We start from the raw sequence: 19,934 nt of genomic DNA on the forward strand, positions 1-19,934 counted from the left end.
ACCGGTTTTTTTGAAAACAATGCATTGCACGTGTTCCCGGAATAGTTTTTGCTTTCAGAAATTTTTGTTGAAGTATGGCACGAACAACAGCCATTTCTTCTTTGTACACAAAGAAAAACAGGGTGCTAATGATGTTTTCTTCACAGAAATGAAACATAAGGGCATATGTATTTATTTGTTCAGACAATGGTCTCTGAAGGGTTGCTTTTGTTACAACCCGGTTAAAAGCCTCACCAATTCTATCGCATGGGGACTTTCCAAGGCTGGTAGCAAAACAAGACTATTTTGCCACCATACCATGGAAATCACTTGCGTGGAAGTAAAGATTTAAGAAAGAAGGCTTCGCAGTTTTTATATTGGTCTCCACATCCATCAGTGAAATATTCCATTTTTGTTACGCGAGGAAAACTTTGTTTTAAATCCGACATTACCAGTTTCTGTGTTCGAAAGACTGTAGGTACGTCATGTTCCATATCACCTGAAAGAATGCAGTAACTTTTGTGTTGAATAGTCATAATTAGTTGGGAGAATCACGTTGAGATACAATAGTTCCCGTAATTCTAACAATAACTATACTACATTAGAACAGCAGTATACGACTTTACTTGTTATAGATATACTAGCTGATATGCCCTCTGTTGTGCGGGGTAAGCAATATTTGCAAGATCTTCAAATCCATTCATTCACTCTGACTCTCGGGAAGATTTTGAGCGTTGAACCATGTAGTATTTTTTCTAGTGTCATGGACATTTTCAAAGAAAGAAAGAAAAAGAAGAATGTCGCTATTGTTTGGAAATGAGAGCAGAGTAAATACGAGTCTTGAGCCCTACGTACAGGTTAGTAGGGTGTCGAACACAGTGTTCTGCATTAATGCAATATATATTATGTATTTACGAAATTAGTAGTTCAGTAATTAGGGGTATTTAGTTCACACGATTTCGTGTATTTGTAATGTCGCATGTAATAATGCAAAGTGTGGGTACAGATTGCCTAACTCTGTGACAGGCAACCCTAAAATTGCTTGACAACCGTGATAACTGGGTTGCTTGGGAGGAGTGGTAATGCTTACAGGCGTATTTTCAGGATACCGAAGAGTGCTTATACCAATATTTTTTGTGAGGGGTATGTTAAATCGTATCAAAGTTATTGGAAAAAGTTTATTTCTCAATCAGTTGGCAACACTGACTGGGATATTTCCTCAGTACTTGGATGGCCCATCACAATCTTTGTATAGTGAAAATAGATGTAATAAGCTTACTGCAAAATGTGGCACAGATACGTCTAACACTGTGACAGGCAAGCCTGAAATTGGTTGGAAACCCTGACAACTGGGTTGCTTGGGAGGAGTGGTAATGCTCACAGACGTGTTTCTAGGATACCGAAGAGTACTTATACCAATTTTGGGGTGGATATATTAAATCGTATGGAAGTTATTGGAAAATGTTTATTTCGCAATCAGTTGGTAACACTGACTGGGATATCTCCTCAGTGCTTGGATGGCCCATTACAATTTTTATATATGTGAAACTAGATGTAATAAACTTTCAAACAAAAACAAATTCATTGAAATCCATGATGGGGATTTTGAGAAATAAAGGTTTGAAGTTTACAAAATGGCGTTCTAGTTTTTTTCTCAAAATGTTACCTTTCAAATGACTTTATAAATTTTCTATCAGCTCTAAGGAAAGTTTTCACGTTTTTAATGGTAAACAACTTCAAGACAATCTGAATTAAAAAAAAAAAAAAAAAAAAAAAGAATCATGTTTCTGACATTAATAGGAATCGAAATATAATTGTTTTAATGTTCTTCCAGAACGGGGAAATATCGTGTCGCGACTGTTAAAAATGGATTTTCTTCTCAGTTTTGAAATGCAATGACTTCTGAACCACTGATGCTATTGCAATAAAATTTACACACTTGTAATCAGCATAAAACAGTTTTATAACATTACCAAATTTCATCCAAATCTGAGAAAGTGGGTTAAAAGCCTTAGTTGAACTGACGTGGAATGACCCAGATTTTGGTTGAAAGCTATACTTACCGCAGCCACAATGCAATTTGAGCCAACCCAAACACAACTTATAAATGGAAGGAACTCCGTGTGTAGCGAAGCAATGGTCATGTTTCTCGTTGCATCCACAACGGAAATCGAAGAATCATGGCCGACCCAGCATAACTTACTACCGTCAGCTGAAAAGCTAACGCCATGGACCCAACCACCTACAAAGAATGGAAGAATATCAATAATTAACAATTATTATAGTATGTTTGTGAATTATAATCACTCAAATCATATAGAAAATACTTTTGTATCATTTAAAAAATTCACAATACAAAGAACTACAGAATATTCCTTATTAAGGTAAGTCGCATGTAAAGCTCTTATACAAAAAACGCAATAGATACTTACTTACCTTGCTCTTCTGAATCGTTATGAATTTATTCAAAATATCATTACTTCTCGAATTTTCGCTGACTGTAGTGTCAGCGTTGTGAAGGTGCAGATAAGAAATAAGGGACTTTGTGAACATAGGATGGGTATGAATTAATTATGCAAAATGATATCGACATTTGTAAACCCTGAGGCTTACAGAAAGCAGGATACAGAAAAGCAAGGTGAGTTTGTATTTTTTTAACTACAATATATTTCTGACTTAATAGATTATTAAATAAATCGATAGTATTTTCAGTTGTAATGTGAATTTCACATCAAATATGACCAATATCCTAAATGTGTATAGGTACATTATTTTCGGAACAGCTGTGAGCATTCATACATATACCTCTGAATCCAGTCACACAGCACGACATTTCTACAACAGCGCGAAAACAAGTGGCTGACAGCTTATGTTTCCCACTCGGATTAGCAGTGTTGCAAGTTCATCAAGAATTAGCAAGTGCTACCAAGCTGTCAGGAAATAGCATGCATAACGAAATCAGACTAAATAAACGGCCAAAGAAACTTACCTTGCGTTCTAAAAAGAAAGAAAAAAAAAAAGCTCACTTCAAAACAACAGTATTCTTTCGATTTGTATATACACAAAAAATACACACGCTTTCACTGTGAGCAACTTATCACGTGGCGGAATTTCCCCTCCCATGTTTCGGCTCTAACTAACTTCGCGCCGGAAGTCATACCTGTTCCGAAAATAATCTGCCTATAAATATGTATGTTTGTCGGATTAAGGCATGATTGGTTAATCTATCTGGAGTTTAGTGTTCCGTTCATCACCGAGGCTATATGGGATACGGAACTACGAGATGAAATGAAATACTTCAGTTTAACATCCCACGATTATGCCCTTCAGGGTAAGGGAGACGATGATTAAGCAAGTGAATGATGATGGAAGAATTTGTGGAATGACGAAGTGTGAGGAAACGGGAATACCTCGAAACAAAAAAAACCCACGTACATGATGTCATCCATCACAAATTTACCTGGCTGGGATCGGACCAGGGACCCATGCCCTAGAGGTAAGCGCTCTACCACTGAGCCACCGTTTCCTCCCACGTGGAATTACAGATTGACGTGGAATCCGAATCATATGAGCTCCCAATGAGAAACGAACCCGGGTCTCCCGCGTTGATGGTGTGTATAATAACCAATTACGATATGAGTTACAAATAATAACTGTTATTACAGAAAATCTTAATATGTTTATTTCTTCTTCGATGGAGCACAGATTAATGTTATTTAAAATTGTTCAACGCATGCACGGAATGTATTTCTATACACGTATAACTGGTTTATAATAAATGTTACGTTTCAGACGTGTTGAAGTACAAACCAAACTTCTAATGAACGTCGGTGATAATTTTCTGGGTACTAAATAATAAGAATGGTTACCACGCGTGTTGTAAGCGTACGTGATCCTGAAGAGTGCAAAGAAGTTTCGGCGCTGATAGAGCACCGTAAGGCAATTCAGGGACCTCTTGAATTAAAAGGAAAACTAGAGAAAACTAGATTAGGCGTAGGAATTATATTTCTGGGCTCTCGGCACCACGGCCATTTTAGCGCATAGGAATTGGGGAAGGAAGGAAGGAAAATAGGAAGCAGCCTGGGATCATCATATTAGATACCATCCCTGCACTTGCCTGGTGTGAATGAGAAAAAACCCGGAAAAATCTCTGTGCTGATACTACATCATCACACCAAAAAGTATGTAGTCGGTCTTTGTGAGCTACAAGGCAAAGGAATATTAGTTTGTCAGACTATGTAAGTTGTTTGATGTCTTTAAAAAAAAATGAACTACGTTTTATTTAGTATCCTATTAAGTGCTGGTTGCCCCTCCCCCCTCCCTCTAACCAGTGCGCCAAGAAGTGGCAATCGTGATGCAATGTTGACACTGAATTGATTATCGCTACGAATTTGCTGCTATTATGTCGCCCACGTTAGTGAATTCTCATTCAATCAACTGCCGCCAGAGAGAAAAATTAAATTAAATCTTACAGTTTCACGTCCCATGGTTATGCCAGTCAGGCTAAAGGAGACGGTGATGATGGGAAATGAATGAAATGGTGGAATGAAGAAAATGGGAGGAAACGGGAGAACCCCGAGAAAACCCACGCACATGGTGTTTGTCCACCACAAAGCCCACAACGCGAGCTGGGATCGAACCAGGGACTACACGCACAAGTGGTGAACGCTCTACCACTGAGACACCGCGGCTCTGTCGCCAGAGAAACACAGAAGTTGCAACGATAATTGCTGAGCTGTTAGTCGAAGCATAGTTTATTTTCTATATATATAAACTTGTCAATTGAACAGCGTGTTTGTTTTAAAAAGGTAGCGGAAGCCTGACCTAATTACACTTAAGTAAAGTAATAGTTCTGTGAATAACAGAAAAGAGCGTGTATAATTTAAATAAATGGTTCGGGAGGTCGATTTGTATTTAGGCTCTTTGTCAGTAGAGAGGCTACACGGAACGAGACCTACAGTTTGAATTAAAATCTAAACCACTGTGGTGTGTTTCATGCTCTCCCACTGGGAATCGAATCTAGGAGGCACACGTGACTAAACCAGAAAGAATTTTAAACATAAACGGTATGAACAGGTAAGTTCAGGATTAATAAGACCTATGATTACCGATGAAAACTTACTCATGTTGCAGACATTTGTAAATTCTCTTCAAAATTTAGCAAGATGTGCTTCTAAGTGGTTAGAAAAAAAAATAACTTTTTGTCACTTTTATATTCTTAAGAGGCGACGTTTAAGCTAAATGGGTAAATAGATGTAACTGTACTGGCCTGATCAAAAGGCCTGATAAACAGACATAACTATAAAGTTTATATCCGACCGATTTTGCAACACTTACGTCACCTTGTAAAACCACAAAACTCGCTTATTATCAGTGTAGTGTTTCGGCTCCCAGGTGCTGAAGTATCATGTTGGTGATAGTGAAATGGAGCTAAAAGTGAGCCGTTATTCGGAAGGGTAGAATAGATCATTTCCACGTACGTTTTTCTTACAACCGAATAGTGAAACGGTCAAAAAGAAAGAAAAAAAGTATAATTATTAATAGATGTTATAGAATAAATTTTAATATAAAACTCTAAACCTCCTTGTATCTAGTCTTTCTCATTTTTATGAGAACACTTTCATTGATATTCCAACCCTCCTGGGGTGGGGGTGCGGGGCTTGAACGCGAGCACATTTGCTGCTGGCTGGATAACACCAGTTTGCAATCTTGAACGTTTACTTTTACAGGACAAGTAACACTGTAAATGGAAAAACATTCACTATTAAAAGAGGCCTGTTGGCCTGTTCTACGTTATCAGCAAACGTGTCACCTGAGGTGTTTCACGGAATTCGTCAACTGATAACCCACCACCCCAACATGACATGGCCCAGAGATTACACCTGGCGCAGTCTACTGTCAGCCAGGTCGTTTGTCGCCGTCTTGGTCTAAGCTGTGTACAGAAGCCCGGGTTCTAATCTGTTCCAACACATTACTGAACATACGACAAACAGAAACACATAGTCTTGGCAGAGTTAAAATGGAAGATAACTATTACATTCAATGAGGCCTACGTTTGTTTCAAACGTAATGGAAACATTTGAGCATTACATATTGTGACAGGGTTCCCACTTATTTGGCGAGCACGAATTCCCTGACTTTTCTAGATCATAATTTACAAATTTCCAGAACTATATAAAATGTAAAAAAGCAACTATATTTTTCCCGACAAAGGAGTTCCGCATCTACTACGCGCGTACAAGGATACAGTGATATGTGGAGAAGTTTTGCATAACTAATTTATTTTATAAAATATTCTGTATCAAACAGCCCGTACTTAAAATTCCCTTACTTTTCCACGTTTTTTCAGCTTTTCATGAAATCCCTTGACTTTTCTGACTTTTTACGAGTAAGCTGAATTCCTTTACTTTTCCATGTCGGTGGAAACTCTGCGTCACCGCTTTTAAAAGGTACATACCGAGTTTTCATGCCAGTGCCGAGAGAGTTTCCTGCAAGAAATCATGACTGTCGCCGGATAAGGTTACGATGGGAAGCTGTAGGAAACGTAAGGTACACATAACGTAAAGGTAAATGCTGTCTACCTCCAAGAATTCGTCATAACTTTAATGTATCTCTCGATTGTAAGAAGCCAACATGAATTCACAACCATACCGCCAAATCATCCCTTCAGTTTAATCAGGAAACATGAGTTTATGTTATCCACTTCCTTGGTATCCCTGTGAAAAACTTCGACGCCAGCCCAATGGATTTCTGGGCATTTGGACTGTTAAAATGACGACTACAACACAGCTTCAATGACCTACGAAAACCTGAAGGAATTGTGTGGAATCCCTGTAACAGTGCTGCAACGCAGTGTGTGGCAGTAAAGTTTCGATATCGCGATCATATCAGTCCATGAGTCCGACAGAACACAAAAGGAGATTGCAGCACGGCTTATCTATCATACGGTAAGTACATTTTGAAAATGAGTCGGATATAAATCAAACAACGCATGTAGGAACGCAAGCCTCAAGCAATAATTAATACTTCCTGGTGCCTCAGTTTGTAGACATCTGCAGTGAAAGTGACTGACATTTTTCTTTCTTTTTTTCAGGATACTGTGAGTGCTAAATTACACAAATATGTTGCACGAAGCGGATACTGAGATATGCAATAATCCTGGTTTTGAAGATATGAGGCACCAATTCATTCGGCATCAGGATGGCGCACTAGAGCGCTGTGGATTAATGAAACATAAATTTCGTGATATCCATTTCACTGAATGGACAAGCAGACGCGGTTCCCAAGGACGTTTCGCCATGAATTTTGCCTCAATATAATACTCCATCATTCGAGTTTATATTGGTTTATTTCTGTCTTCATATCAATATCCATATAATAGTCATCATTAAAAGTACATGTGTAGGATTGTTATGTTTTCTATATGTATTCCTATTCACCATCATATTCTATAAGTATCTTTAGGTATCAAGTATCAATATATTGTGTACCATGTATTAAATTGGTGAAGTTGCATGTAGACGACTAGAGTTGAGTCGCATCTATCGTGATTGATACGCATGAAGGGAGTGTAATGAAGAAAGAAATACTTACATTTCTTTTGTTAACCCATCCACAGTCAACTTCCTTTTAATCATGATTACGCAATTTATCTTTTGTAATAATTACATGTAACACGTAAAGAATATACACTTGTTATACATACACGAAGAATACAACACAAGGAAGAACACACATAGGTCCAAACAATAAGAACACACATTTTATTCACATTTCAATTAACACGAACGCAAGAGCAGCAGTTACAGCAGATCTGAAAAAGGTCAGATGCAAATCATTTGTTGAATAAGTCTTTGCACAACAAGCATCTCTATATCAGCGCCCGATACTCGGAAAGCAGTCCTAAGCTAACGTAGAGGATTATGGCCTGCTGAGAGCTTCAAGAACTTCCACCGATGGACCCAGCCCTATCCAATGGGAAGAGGATAGGAGCAGAAGATTTAGTCGTCGAGTGTTCATTCAATGGGAAGAGAATGAACGAAGAGGACATTCTATGGGATTGGACATTGTTCTGGAGGATAGTGTGGACTGTGGATAGTGGACAATTTGGACAGTGTTGCGTGTGCAGAAGTAAAAGTATAAACAGTGTGTTCTAAATGAACAATGAAGTGTTATTCTTCAAACTGAGAAATATTTATATATTCAATTTAATATCCATTATTTTATTTTTTTTTAATTAATTGCAAAAGTGAAAGTGTTTTATAAGCCGAAATTAATTCATTATTTGAAGTGTTTTCTTATTTTATTCATATTATCTTGCAATATTTTAGTGTGTGTCAGATATTCAATTTTCATAATTATTAATTGAGTGAATTTGCATTTGAATTATTATGACTATGATAAATACATATATACAGTCATTCACGTATCATCTAATTTTGAACTGAATAAACATTCTATATTAGTGAGTGCAGTGCTAACCAAGTGTTTGTGTGAACTATGGCCCAGCCGAAGTATACTTCAAAAACTTACCGTGTGTCCCCGTTATACGCAAGTACAAACTATAAGTGTTGCCAGGGTTCTTAAGGTAAACGCATCCCATCAGAACTTTGCCTTTCAACTGTTCGGAAGCCAGTTGTGATAAACTCATTTGTGCATTATTTTTGGTGTATCCAGTTCAGACAATTTAGTTCCCTTTTATTTTAAAAAGACTGCTATATTTACACCAGCGCTATGCATTCTCGCACGGATAGCAACATCCAGCAGACGATGCAGCCGACGGCCTTGGCAACCAGCGGCAGCCAATCACAGCCCTACCTGTGATTGCGTCACTCTGGAAGGAGGAGCTCACGCAAACAGCGAGAACAAGAGAGAAACCGCGGGAAGCAGCATTCATTCGGCGCCAACATATCTCCTACGAGGGACATATATTAATATCAGTGCTTGTATAATTATCAAAAATGTAGTAACATCCATTTGTTTCTAAGTCATCTTAATACATCGACATTTATTTGTTAGTAGTATTGCTTTATATTTTCCAGAGATGTAAGTATTATAGTTTATTAAATATAAACTTCTATTTGTGTGTTTCATTTGCGATATGTGTGTACGGAAAAGTACTGCCTCATGTTCTTTGCCTTGTCGTGCATGGTGCAATATATTGATATAAGTAAATTTTTAGTGTGTTCAATTAATTTTCATGTTAAATGATGCTGAAATTTTGTCTTATTTGTCAATTTAAAGCTATTACTTGAATTTTCACCTATGTGTAGTTGGCGGTGGAAGAAGCTATCGTTTATGATAACTTGTTTCTTCGTTAACGCTCGGGAGAAAAATTCAATTAATGACTATCTATTGTAATGTTTGCTCTACTTGGATTACCATCCTATGGAGTAAATGCCACGAACTGTCCTTCAACTGTCCATCCAGCTTTATGGTCTACGGCTCCGTTTAACCTACTATACAAACGGCCTTGAACCTTCACTCAGACAGAACACCTATCCATAAATAAACTTTATATTATAGTACAGTCCGCAGCAAAAAACCTGCAACATGAGTATGTAAGTTTATTGTGAAACGACTAAGTCTTTTTCTCCAAAATAAGTATGCAGGTGAGGACGCCGAGGTTTCTCCTGGCGTGATTCGTGCCACTTAGACGTTATGTTGATTCCCTGAACTGTTAGGCGTTGTTTCACAATAAACTTACATGCTCATGTAGCAGGTTTTTTTGCTGCGTACTGTACATCATTGCAAAGTTTAATAAAAGAATACACGTACCTCCACCCGGAGAATTAGCGAATTCAGCCATTAATTGCCCTAACGGCATTTTGCTTCCCCACGGCGTGGGAGACGGTTTCTCTTCTATTTCTTTTATGTAGGCTGAAAACACCCTCACCTGTTGAGAAAAGGAAAGTATATTAAAAGGTAAAAAAACAGCGTAAGCGTTAGAATTATGAAATCAAATCATGAGCACAAATAAAACAAATAATATAATCTAGTATACTCGAAACACATTTCGACGAAGTTGAGTTGCATAAATTTCCCACAGGGAAATCTCCCAAAAAAATATTGATGTCTACTTGAAATAAAGGAACTGTCTGGCACATTTTTCTTAATTAAATGATATAATTAACCTTACAGCCAATGTACTTACGCTAACGACATAATTTTGAGAGCAGCTTCTGATCTCTTCCTCAACCGGCTTCGTGCTTCGTTTATATTTATATTTTCGATACACATGGGTTACGATTATTATGTTAGTTAATCAACTATTTTTCACATCATGATACGTGTATTATACAGGGTGTTTCAAAACAACACCGACAACGTTTGGGAGGTGGTTCCTGACACCAAGATAAGACAAGAAGTATAGACCAACCTGGCTGCAAAAATGCTTCCTTTCGGAGTTATCCGAAAACATGAAAAAATGAACTTTAAAGGTCTATAGCTCCAAAACTATGGGACCTACAGCAGTCGGGTCAAGACTTCACTTAGGAACTAGTATGTGTCCTATCCAAGTTTCAGAATCATGTGGCACTTCCGCACCAATTTTTATAGAGGTGGTTGGTGAGTACTTCAAATTGTATGTCGTAGCCCGTATGAAACATCCTGTATAAGTTAGTAATGGATCAACAAGTATGTGAGTTACGTAATTTCATTGTTCTTCGTATAGAAGCAGCTCTCCATTGTATCGCTAGGATAACTACATTGGCACTGTAGGGTTAGTTGTTTAATGTCATGAAAACACTCGAAAATTTTCCAATTGCACCTGTTTCCTCTCCAACTAAAGAGCCAGAAATAACTCAGAAAACTCAGTGCAAGCGAGCCTATTTTTAATATTACCTCAAACTTTTATATTATTACTCACGTATGAGCCCACCACGAAGTCCACTTGGTGAGAGCTGGCATCGAATCAGCGACTCCACGTACCCGAGCTCGGCGCCCTCCACTGAGTCACTGCATTCCTAATTTCAAATTTTTGTTAAAATACTTAAGAATTTTTGTGTATAAATGCAATTAAGTCAATTATTCACTTGTATGTCTTCTTTGGTTTCTAATTTATCCCATACTTCGGTTATCTTTTGCGATGGATGAAAAATTCGACGAAAACAAGATTTTTCCTCCGGATTATATCCTTTATTTTTTGTTTCACCTAACTCCTGGTCCTGTGGTTAAAATTCTCTTGTTGAATGCGTACGCGTATAAATGAGCTCTTCGGAAAGTAATGACCAAATAAATAAGATTTGTTTCTTTCAGGAAATGCCTACCAAGGCCTAAATTTCCTCGAAAATACATCCTTGAGTACAGGCACGGATCCAATGGGGGAAGCCCCCTATAGCCCCCTTTGACGCTCAGGTATACAGTGGGTAAAATGAGCTTCAATCCTGCTTTACACTCGATAAAGCGGAAAAATATGGTTTAACCCCTCCCTTGATCGTATCCTAAATCCGCCACTGCTTGAGTATAAATACACACAGCTCACACGTCTTGAACAGGGTTCTCTTTCAATATCTAGTGTCCTTTCACTTGGATTTGAGATGGGAAAACAAAAAGAAGTCAGCCACAGTCTAGTCCGGGCTGTAGGGAGGTTGGAGCAGCGTTATAATGGTTTGTTTCGCTAGAAATTTCTGATTAGTATAATCGTTGTGAAGAAATTGTGTGTTGGCGATCTTCGCGCAAAAGCCCGCGACTTCGTTCGTGCAGGTGGTACGAACTTCTTGTGAACATCTTTAGAATGACAAAAGAGAATGATCATCTATTTTTGTCTTCGATTTGCTTATTCGAGCCTTCGGTCGACGAGACTCGGTAGTGTCACTCACAGCTTATCACCGAAACACTTAAGATAAAGTATCCTTCCCGTGTGTTTTCTGCGGAAGATCGGTTTTGAATGCCAGTGGCAGTTTATGTGGTTCAGATTCCATATTAAGCAATAGGTCCACGTCTCATGTAGCCCCGGCTGAACAGGACGCTTTAACTCCAAATCAACCAACCGTAGGCTTTCTGTATCATTGCAAGCATCTCAGTCGCAATATTTTTCATGTTTAACACATAACTTTATCACGTATCACTGATCGACACTCCTCTCCATTTTGTCCTTACAACGACACTCAGTTATTCACTTTGCAAGCGATCTTCACTCAGTAAAAGCTCAGAACCAACTGACAAAAAATCGTCATCAACTGTAACTCGCGGAGTTTCCGCCCACCAGTCCTTCTGAGTGACCCAAGTAAATCAGTCTCATTACTTTCCGGAAATACTTTGTAGTGTCTATTATAACATTTTGTAGAAAAAAGCCTTTGTTTTGCTGTCATCAGTACTAACAGCCCAGTTCTATATTGTTCTCCCTTTACTACTGCAATTTTCTTGAGGGTATTGATCACTATTAAGTTATCAATCCAAAGATATACCATCCACATAGCACCACTACTTTGAATTAATCGAAAAATAGGTTTTCTAATAAAATAAAGGGTAGAACATAGATATGATGTCTAACAAGCTTTTAAGGAAAGATTTTCAGGGAAATTAATACATTATCTTTCAGACTGTAAATCAAACCTCATCATCTTATGCGAGGAATGTCCGAGTTTTGATAAGTTAATTGAAAATAAACACAACAATAACTAAGTAAGTAGCCTTGTAACTCTTAAAAGTTTTGATTTTATATCAAATAAGGAGATAACCCTTTGACATCGTCCTTTTAAAGTATAAAGGACGAATTTGGAGGTTGCTTCATAATTGGGAGGTCCTGGGTCCGAATCAGGTGCTCGGCCATTCTGCAGTTTTTCCAGAGCTTTCCTCAGATGTTGATATAGGAGTTATCTCTAAATATAGCCTCTACAACTTCTTTTCTCGTTATTATTATCTTCTTGATTATTAATGATTCCAGTCATATTGCCTCGTAAGCTACATCTGGATAGGTTCTGTCAAAAGGGTGGCCAGTGAATGTTGGTATGTGTAAATTTAGAAATTCTACATGAGTTTTTACATTTTTTTAAAAATATTAAATTTATACGGGAAAAAATAAATATAAGTCTTAACAAAATTATCCGAAAGAAGGATTCTGAAACACAAAAACGAAAGATTATTTTGTTGAATAAATAACGAGCAAGACTGACACCAGAAGGGTTGAGATTAAACAATACTTACGAACATTATTCCCTTCAAACAATTACCATATAAAGCAAAAATTATAACATTATTGGCTTATTTCTTTTTTAGAAACATGACATTTTTGAATTGGAAACGTTATCATTTCATTGAACAAACACGGTGGCTCAGTGACAGAGCGTTCATCTCTGGTGCGAGAGGCAGTTCAATCCCTGGCCAACTTGGTTTAAGGAAGTCAATATGTCTGCGGTTTTTCACGTTGTTCTCTCGTTTCCTCCCACATTACCATGTCACCAAATATTTCAAAATCATTCACTTTCACTACTCTTCCGTCTTCTTTAGCATAAGGGCATAAAAGGAATAATTTCATTTCATTTTCATTATCTTTCACTATATGTCAATAAATGTATGCTCATATGGCTGTTTTATATGCAACACATGTACTGTGTTTACATAATTTCAATGTTAAGAGTTACGCAACAATTTTAATAAGACATAATAAGTATAAAGCAATATAGACAGAATGAAATAGTTCCTCTCCCATAACAAGTAAAAACATAGTTCATTGTATAAGAGTATAAGCGAGATAAACTCAAGCCTGTACTTTGTACAGAATCTCTAAAGAAGTGCGACGAAGGAAGCTATATCTGGAAATTTCTTAAACACATACACACAAAAGTCAAGTCCTGCATTATGTAAGGTTCTGCTTTTATGTGCAGAAACAATACTATTCCAACTGAATAAAAGATACGAGCCACCGCACTAAACTTTCTCGCTCCAATTCCTTAAGCTAAATCATATTGTATGCAGTTATTAATGAAACATTTTATGAAATACGAACAAAATTACAAAAATATAGGACATTTTCGGAGAACTTAACCGAAAGAAAACTCATCCTTAAAAGTTAAGTACCCCTTGTAGATTTTTCCATAAGAAATTACTTATAGGGTTATTAATGTTAGGGTTATTAATGAAATGTGTTTATAAAATAATAAAATCACGTAAGTGGTATTTTACAAAATTGTGACAAAAAAAAAAAAAAAAATCTCACCAAGAATAAACTACCCTTAGCGGATATTCTCATGAAAATGATTCATGCAACATTGTAAGAATAATAATGAAATATCGTGAGTCGTTTTTAAAAACGTAATCTAGTAAGAAACTCATCCCCAAGAGTGAACTACCACTTGTGATTTTCCTAAGACAAAATATTATAGAGTTGCTAATGAAATATGAACAAAATGTCTCGAGTCGTTTTCTGGGAAAATCGTCCGAAAAAAAAAAAAAACTCATACCCACGAGTAAACTCCCTCGTAGACCTTTTTAGGTCAAATGAGTAAGCCATATTGATAGGTTATTAATTAAATATTTATAGAATATAAACAAAATCACTTACGTCCTTTTTGAGAAAATCGTACGATATAATCATCCTCGAAGAGCAAACTAACCCTCGTATATATATACAGATGGTGATCAGAAAAATGGAAACACCTGAACGAAATTGCAACTTACCAGATTAATATGGTGTCGGGCCACCTTTCGCCTTCAGAACAGCCTTGATGCGATGTGGGATGGAGGCATACAGGTCGTGAACGGTAGCAAGTGGAATTTTACACCATTCCTCGTGCAGGGCATCGGCCAGTTCTGTGAGAGAGGATGGAGGTGGAAATCGTAGCCGGAGTCGTGTTTCCAAGACGGACCACAGATGTTCAATTATGTTGAGATCTGGGGATTGGGCGGACCAGGGGAGGTGTTGAACTTTATCCCGATGTTCCTCAAATCACGCTGCAACAACGCCAGCTGTGTGAATGGGTGCATTATCATCCTGGAAGATGGCGTCATTGTCCGGGAACAACATCCGGACCATAGGATGCAAGTGGTCTCCTAAAATTGCGACATAATCGTTGACAGTGATTCGTCCGCTAAGTGTGACTACAGGACCCAATGAAAACCATGATATGGCGGCCCACAGAATCACCGAGCCGCCGCCATGTTTCACAGTTGGGAGGAGACACGGCAGATCATAAGCTTCTTTTTGCGTTCTCCACACATAAACACGGCCCGTGGTTGGGAATAGGGTGAAGGATGACTCATCCGACCATATCACACGTTTCCAGTCCTCAACGGTCCAAGTTGCATGATCGCAGCACCATTTGCGGCGTGCGAAAGCGTTATGGTCCCTGATGAGCGGTTTGGCCCGTGCAACACGACCCCGTAAGTTCATGTCATGTAATTCGCGGCGGACTGTGATTGTCGAAACAGGGTGGGGGAGGTGCTGATTGAGTTCCTCCGTCACTTGCTCCGCAGTGGCACGACGGTACTGCGTGACAATGCGCTTTAATACCCGGCGTAACCTGTCACTCATGATTTTCTTCCACCCACTGTTCCGCTTCCCCGATGTGGTTTTCCCGTGTGTTGTGTAGGCCGTCATCACCTTCGACACTGTCCCACGCGACACACCTAACACAGTAGCCACTGCCGTCACACTCACTCCACATAACCGCGCACCAACAATTTGCCCTCTTTGAAAATCTGAGAGGTCTCCCATTTTACACTACTTGTGTCTGATGCAGCCACTAGACACTGCTGTTCCACTGCGCCTGACGTAGTATGGAGACCGACCTAACACACCACCACAGCGGTCCGGCGCTGCGGGCGCCACGACACCACTGCCAACCCATTCATCTGACGTGTTGCCAACTACAGGTGTTTCCATTTTTCTGATCACCATCTGTATATACTGGACAAGTGAAGTGGACCATATTGTCAAGTTATTAATGAAATATGAACAAAATCACATGAGTCGGTTTTGAGAAAATCGTACGAGAAAAACTCACTCGTACGAATAAACTACGTTTTGTAGATTTCTTCAGACAAATTAGTTATGCCATACTGTCAGATTATTAATGAAATATTTATTTACGAAATATGAATAAAATCGCCTGAGTCATTTTTGAGAAAATCATCCGAAAGAAAACTGAGTCCACGAACAAACTACCCCTTCTTGACTTTTCCCAAGGAAATTACTTGTATCAGATGATGGGGCTGTATTTGGAAAATTGATTTACGAAATATGAAAAAAAATCGTTACAGCCGATTTAGAAAGAATAGCTTAAAAAAAAAAAGTAAATTACCCTTATTTTTAGGGATAGGAAGAAAATTCGACCCCTTCCCCTGGGGGTTCACATAAAAACCTTAAGTTTAAAATTTGGTTGAGATACCCTGAACGGTATGGCCTCTGGATGAATGTACATCAGAACGATCGAACGAACAGATGTCAAAAAATCACTTTTTCGGTTATCTATGGACAATGAAACGTGTAATTGCCATGAAAGCCCAAACATCAGGGCTTTTTTTTCTTTCTTTCTTCTTCACGACCACTATACTTTCCTCTCTCCTTTCGTCGTTCGAAAGTAAAAAGAGTCTTACCTTGAAGTCTGCAGACCCAGCTGCAATTAAGATATTATTCGGATGCCAATCAAGAGATGTAATAGTTGAACGAATCGGTTTCTTAATATGCTTCGACACCCACCAATCGTTCTCCTCTTCAAAGTAGCACACTGAGATTAATCTGGCACCTGAGCCAACTGCAAATTTGTTTTCTGAAAATCACAGAAATGAATATTAAACTACCTATACCATGAAATATCGCTACAGTTAGACACAAATTAAAGAACAAAATATGACACTGTTTTTGTTTTCATCTGAACAACACGATTTGTTGGTAACGATTGACAATGACCTTTCGAATTTTCTTTCTTTCTCCCTTTATTTCAATATACCCAAACCAACTGAGAGAAGTTCAGGTCTAGGATGTTAAATGCGAGAGTAACAATACATATACAGGTTAGACAAAACAAAATATCGTTAACAGGAAGAACATGTTACACAGACTCAGGATGGCAATGCTGTTGTATCCAGATTAATAAAATACTTACAAACATTTACACACCACTTACGACATCAAAAGAAGTGCAAGTATTACATAGAGAGACAAATAAGTACATATGAATCTTTTTTCATTAGAGAAAAATAATAATAGTACGCTGAACGTTGATAAACGAAATTTAGAAATAAGAGTGAATCCCTTGATGAAACTTTTACCAGAAATAATTCACATGTATAAATACAAAGAATTTTAATATATGTATATCTTCTCTTTAGAGAAATAAAGACAGGAAAGCACGTATCCTACAGAAAAATATATTGATATTGAAAACTGCATCGGTAGCAGCATTGGAGTATGGCTATCTCTGCATCAAAAATATGGACACTTCGAAAAATGTAAAGAAATATAATTGAAGGTGAGAAGAAAACGACAGACAAAGAAGAAATATCAGGATTAGCCTTTTTTTTTTTTTTTTTTTTTTTTTTTGCTCAGACTGGATTAACATAGGCTGAAAGGATAATTTGAAGGAAGTACCGTCGTTCGTGAAAGACCTAGAATGGAATGCATCTCGCGAAAGAATGACTATAGCAGTAAATCAAATGATCAGCAGTAAAACACATAGATAATATGATTTATGCTGCCCACCAATTTTTGGCTATAGAGAGCAAAACAAAGTATCACATTCTGGAACTATTAGCAGTAAAGATGAGACGTTTTAAGAGGTCAATGGACCCATAACTGCAAGGGTCGGTATTTTATACACAACAGTATTGCTTTAATGGACGACTTTCGTCTTTATCAACGGTAGTGAAAAAATTTCCGCTGCAATTACATCATATCTACAAGGTGATAAATGTATTTTATACATCGGAAAATTAGTTCCAAGAAGTTTATGGTACAAAATATGTGATTAAAACGGAAGTTTCTTTGTCATTGTACGTAAGACGAAAGCCATCCGTGAAACAATACAGTTAATTATAAAATATTGACGACTACAAGACAAGCTTTTGACTGTAACAACAGAAACATAATATTTAACATTTATTAGCTACAATATTATTGCTACATACCGAGAGGTGACCATTTGACGCAAGTTGCAGCTCGATTGATACGAAGTAGCACAAGCGTGGGTTTCCACTTTCCATCACCATCTGGGGTCCACACATAAGCATTCCGATCCTAAAACAAATGCTTAGTATTAGGGTAAATAATTGTATTGCATACTATCAAATGGACAATGCTATATGTTAATTCATATAGCTTTACACACTGGTAAAAGCGAATTGCGACAATAAAGTCATGCGCATTCCAACATCTAAATAGATAAGTGAGGAAAGAAAACTAAACAACAATGTCGTCTTTCTCTAGGATTTTGCAATTTGGTGTAGATGTGGACAGGAAAGAATAATTGAATTAAATCCACGTGATCACCAACACCACCAAAATATCCTAATTTTTGGAATGGTTCCGGTTGTATTATAGAGAACAAAAAGTGTCAAAGCAAAAAATACAACAGAGGAAAGGAAGGACCACAAGAGGACACCAAGAGCGACAACACACACAGAATGCGTATTAAAATATAATGTAACTAGCCTCACAGGAATCAGTATTGCTTCTACCAGACAATAAGATGGTCACTAATTTTGCACAGTTATTATTACAAGATTATCTGGTGAAGATACTGCTTCTTAGTGGAAGGAAAAATGACTTTGATACATGGATGATGCTTTTAAAAAATTCCATCATTCTCATGTACGTGCATCTTCTTAATCTTTCAAAAATTAGGACGTTTCGATATCGAGAAGCGAGGAAGACTAAACAGTAGGAGTTGGTAGCAGTTTAAAAGTGTGTTTATTGTAATATGTTTTTCTTTCAATAATATATAAACAAACTGGCTACAAGAAATAACTGCTGCACGTCTTAAATTGAATAACTTTCTTATTTTACCTACCTCATTTGACGTTCGGCAAGATTCAACAATAAATTTACTACTGAAGTGTATACGAAACCCACTAATTGTTACGTACACAACAAATCTGCTTACTCTTATCAGATTGTCAAATTTGTGGTTAAATTTCTTTATAAGGATACATAATTAGTATAAACTAAGAAAGACACACACTGGAGGTTATATTTGAATTAGGTGAAACGAATGGACACACTACTGACACTTTGGATAAATTAAGAAACAGGACTTTCGACTTACACATCGTACCTTAACTAGTAAAGTGGGCACCGAAGTTCAAAAATAAGTCCATCTCCTTTACATACTGACCCAAATTTTCACCAAGTCTGAACAAGTTGTGAGGAAATTTGTGTCTGAAGTTAGTTGGAAATCACAGAAATCAGAAAATCACTGAAATGCATTTTTTCGGATTACGAAAACTATTTTGTTAACACCACTATACATGGTGAAGCTTATCAGGCTATTTGTGAATGTCAACAGTTCTTACATTCGGATGATTAAGAGGATAGTAGGAATTAGAAAAATTTTAAAAAAAAGCATATAGAAAATACAAAAGATCAAGATTCTGAGATTCCTGGTTTATTAAAGGAAGACGTCAAAATTATTAGGAAAACGTCATTAACGTAGAATGAAGTGAGTTTGAGTCATATTACGTTCGGACCAAAAATTAAATATAAAATCTGGACAAGAGCGACCTCAACTTTATTCAAAAATGTGAGTCTCAGTCATTTTATACTGACCAGGTAATTAATCGTAAATAGTGTGTATAAATGGTTGCGTCTTGTATTGTTCTATTGCTATATACCTATTACATTTAACTAGTGTGCTAGTGTGTATAAATGACCAACCACAATAGCATGTATAAATCTTTAGAAGCTAACGTTCTTCAATCAGTCTTTCGCAACTGATAGCAGCAGAATTGGTTGCTGAAAGAAGAGCACGTATCAATACAATATGAATCTCTGAGCATATAAATAATAAAGACTTATATAT

General features: G+C 37.4%; 1 protein-coding gene across 1 annotated transcript in view; it reads right to left on the minus strand.

Annotated features, from left to right (window-relative positions):
- Window positions 1–19,934, minus strand: part of Arpc1 (Actin-related protein 2/3 complex, subunit 1A) — a 52,955-nt gene that overhangs the window by 15,277 nt on the left and 17,744 nt on the right. The window contains exons 4-7 of the mRNA XM_081747937.1: window positions 18,046–18,154; window positions 16,516–16,688; window positions 9,757–9,874; window positions 2,043–2,221 (exon numbers count right to left, since the gene is read on the minus strand). Of these exons, the coding sequence (XP_081604063.1) occupies window positions 2,043–2,221; window positions 9,757–9,874; window positions 16,516–16,688; window positions 18,046–18,154 (579 nt within the window). The remainder of the gene's footprint in view (window positions 1–2,042; window positions 2,222–9,756; window positions 9,875–16,515; window positions 16,689–18,045; window positions 18,155–19,934) is intronic.

The sequence above is a fragment of the Thermobia domestica genome, unplaced genomic scaffold, assembly GCF_964235325.1.
Source record: "Thermobia domestica unplaced genomic scaffold, izTheDome1.hap1.1 HAP1_SCAFFOLD_895, whole genome shotgun sequence".
In the NCBI taxonomy this organism is placed as follows: domain Eukaryota; kingdom Metazoa; phylum Arthropoda; class Insecta; order Zygentoma; family Lepismatidae; genus Thermobia; species Thermobia domestica.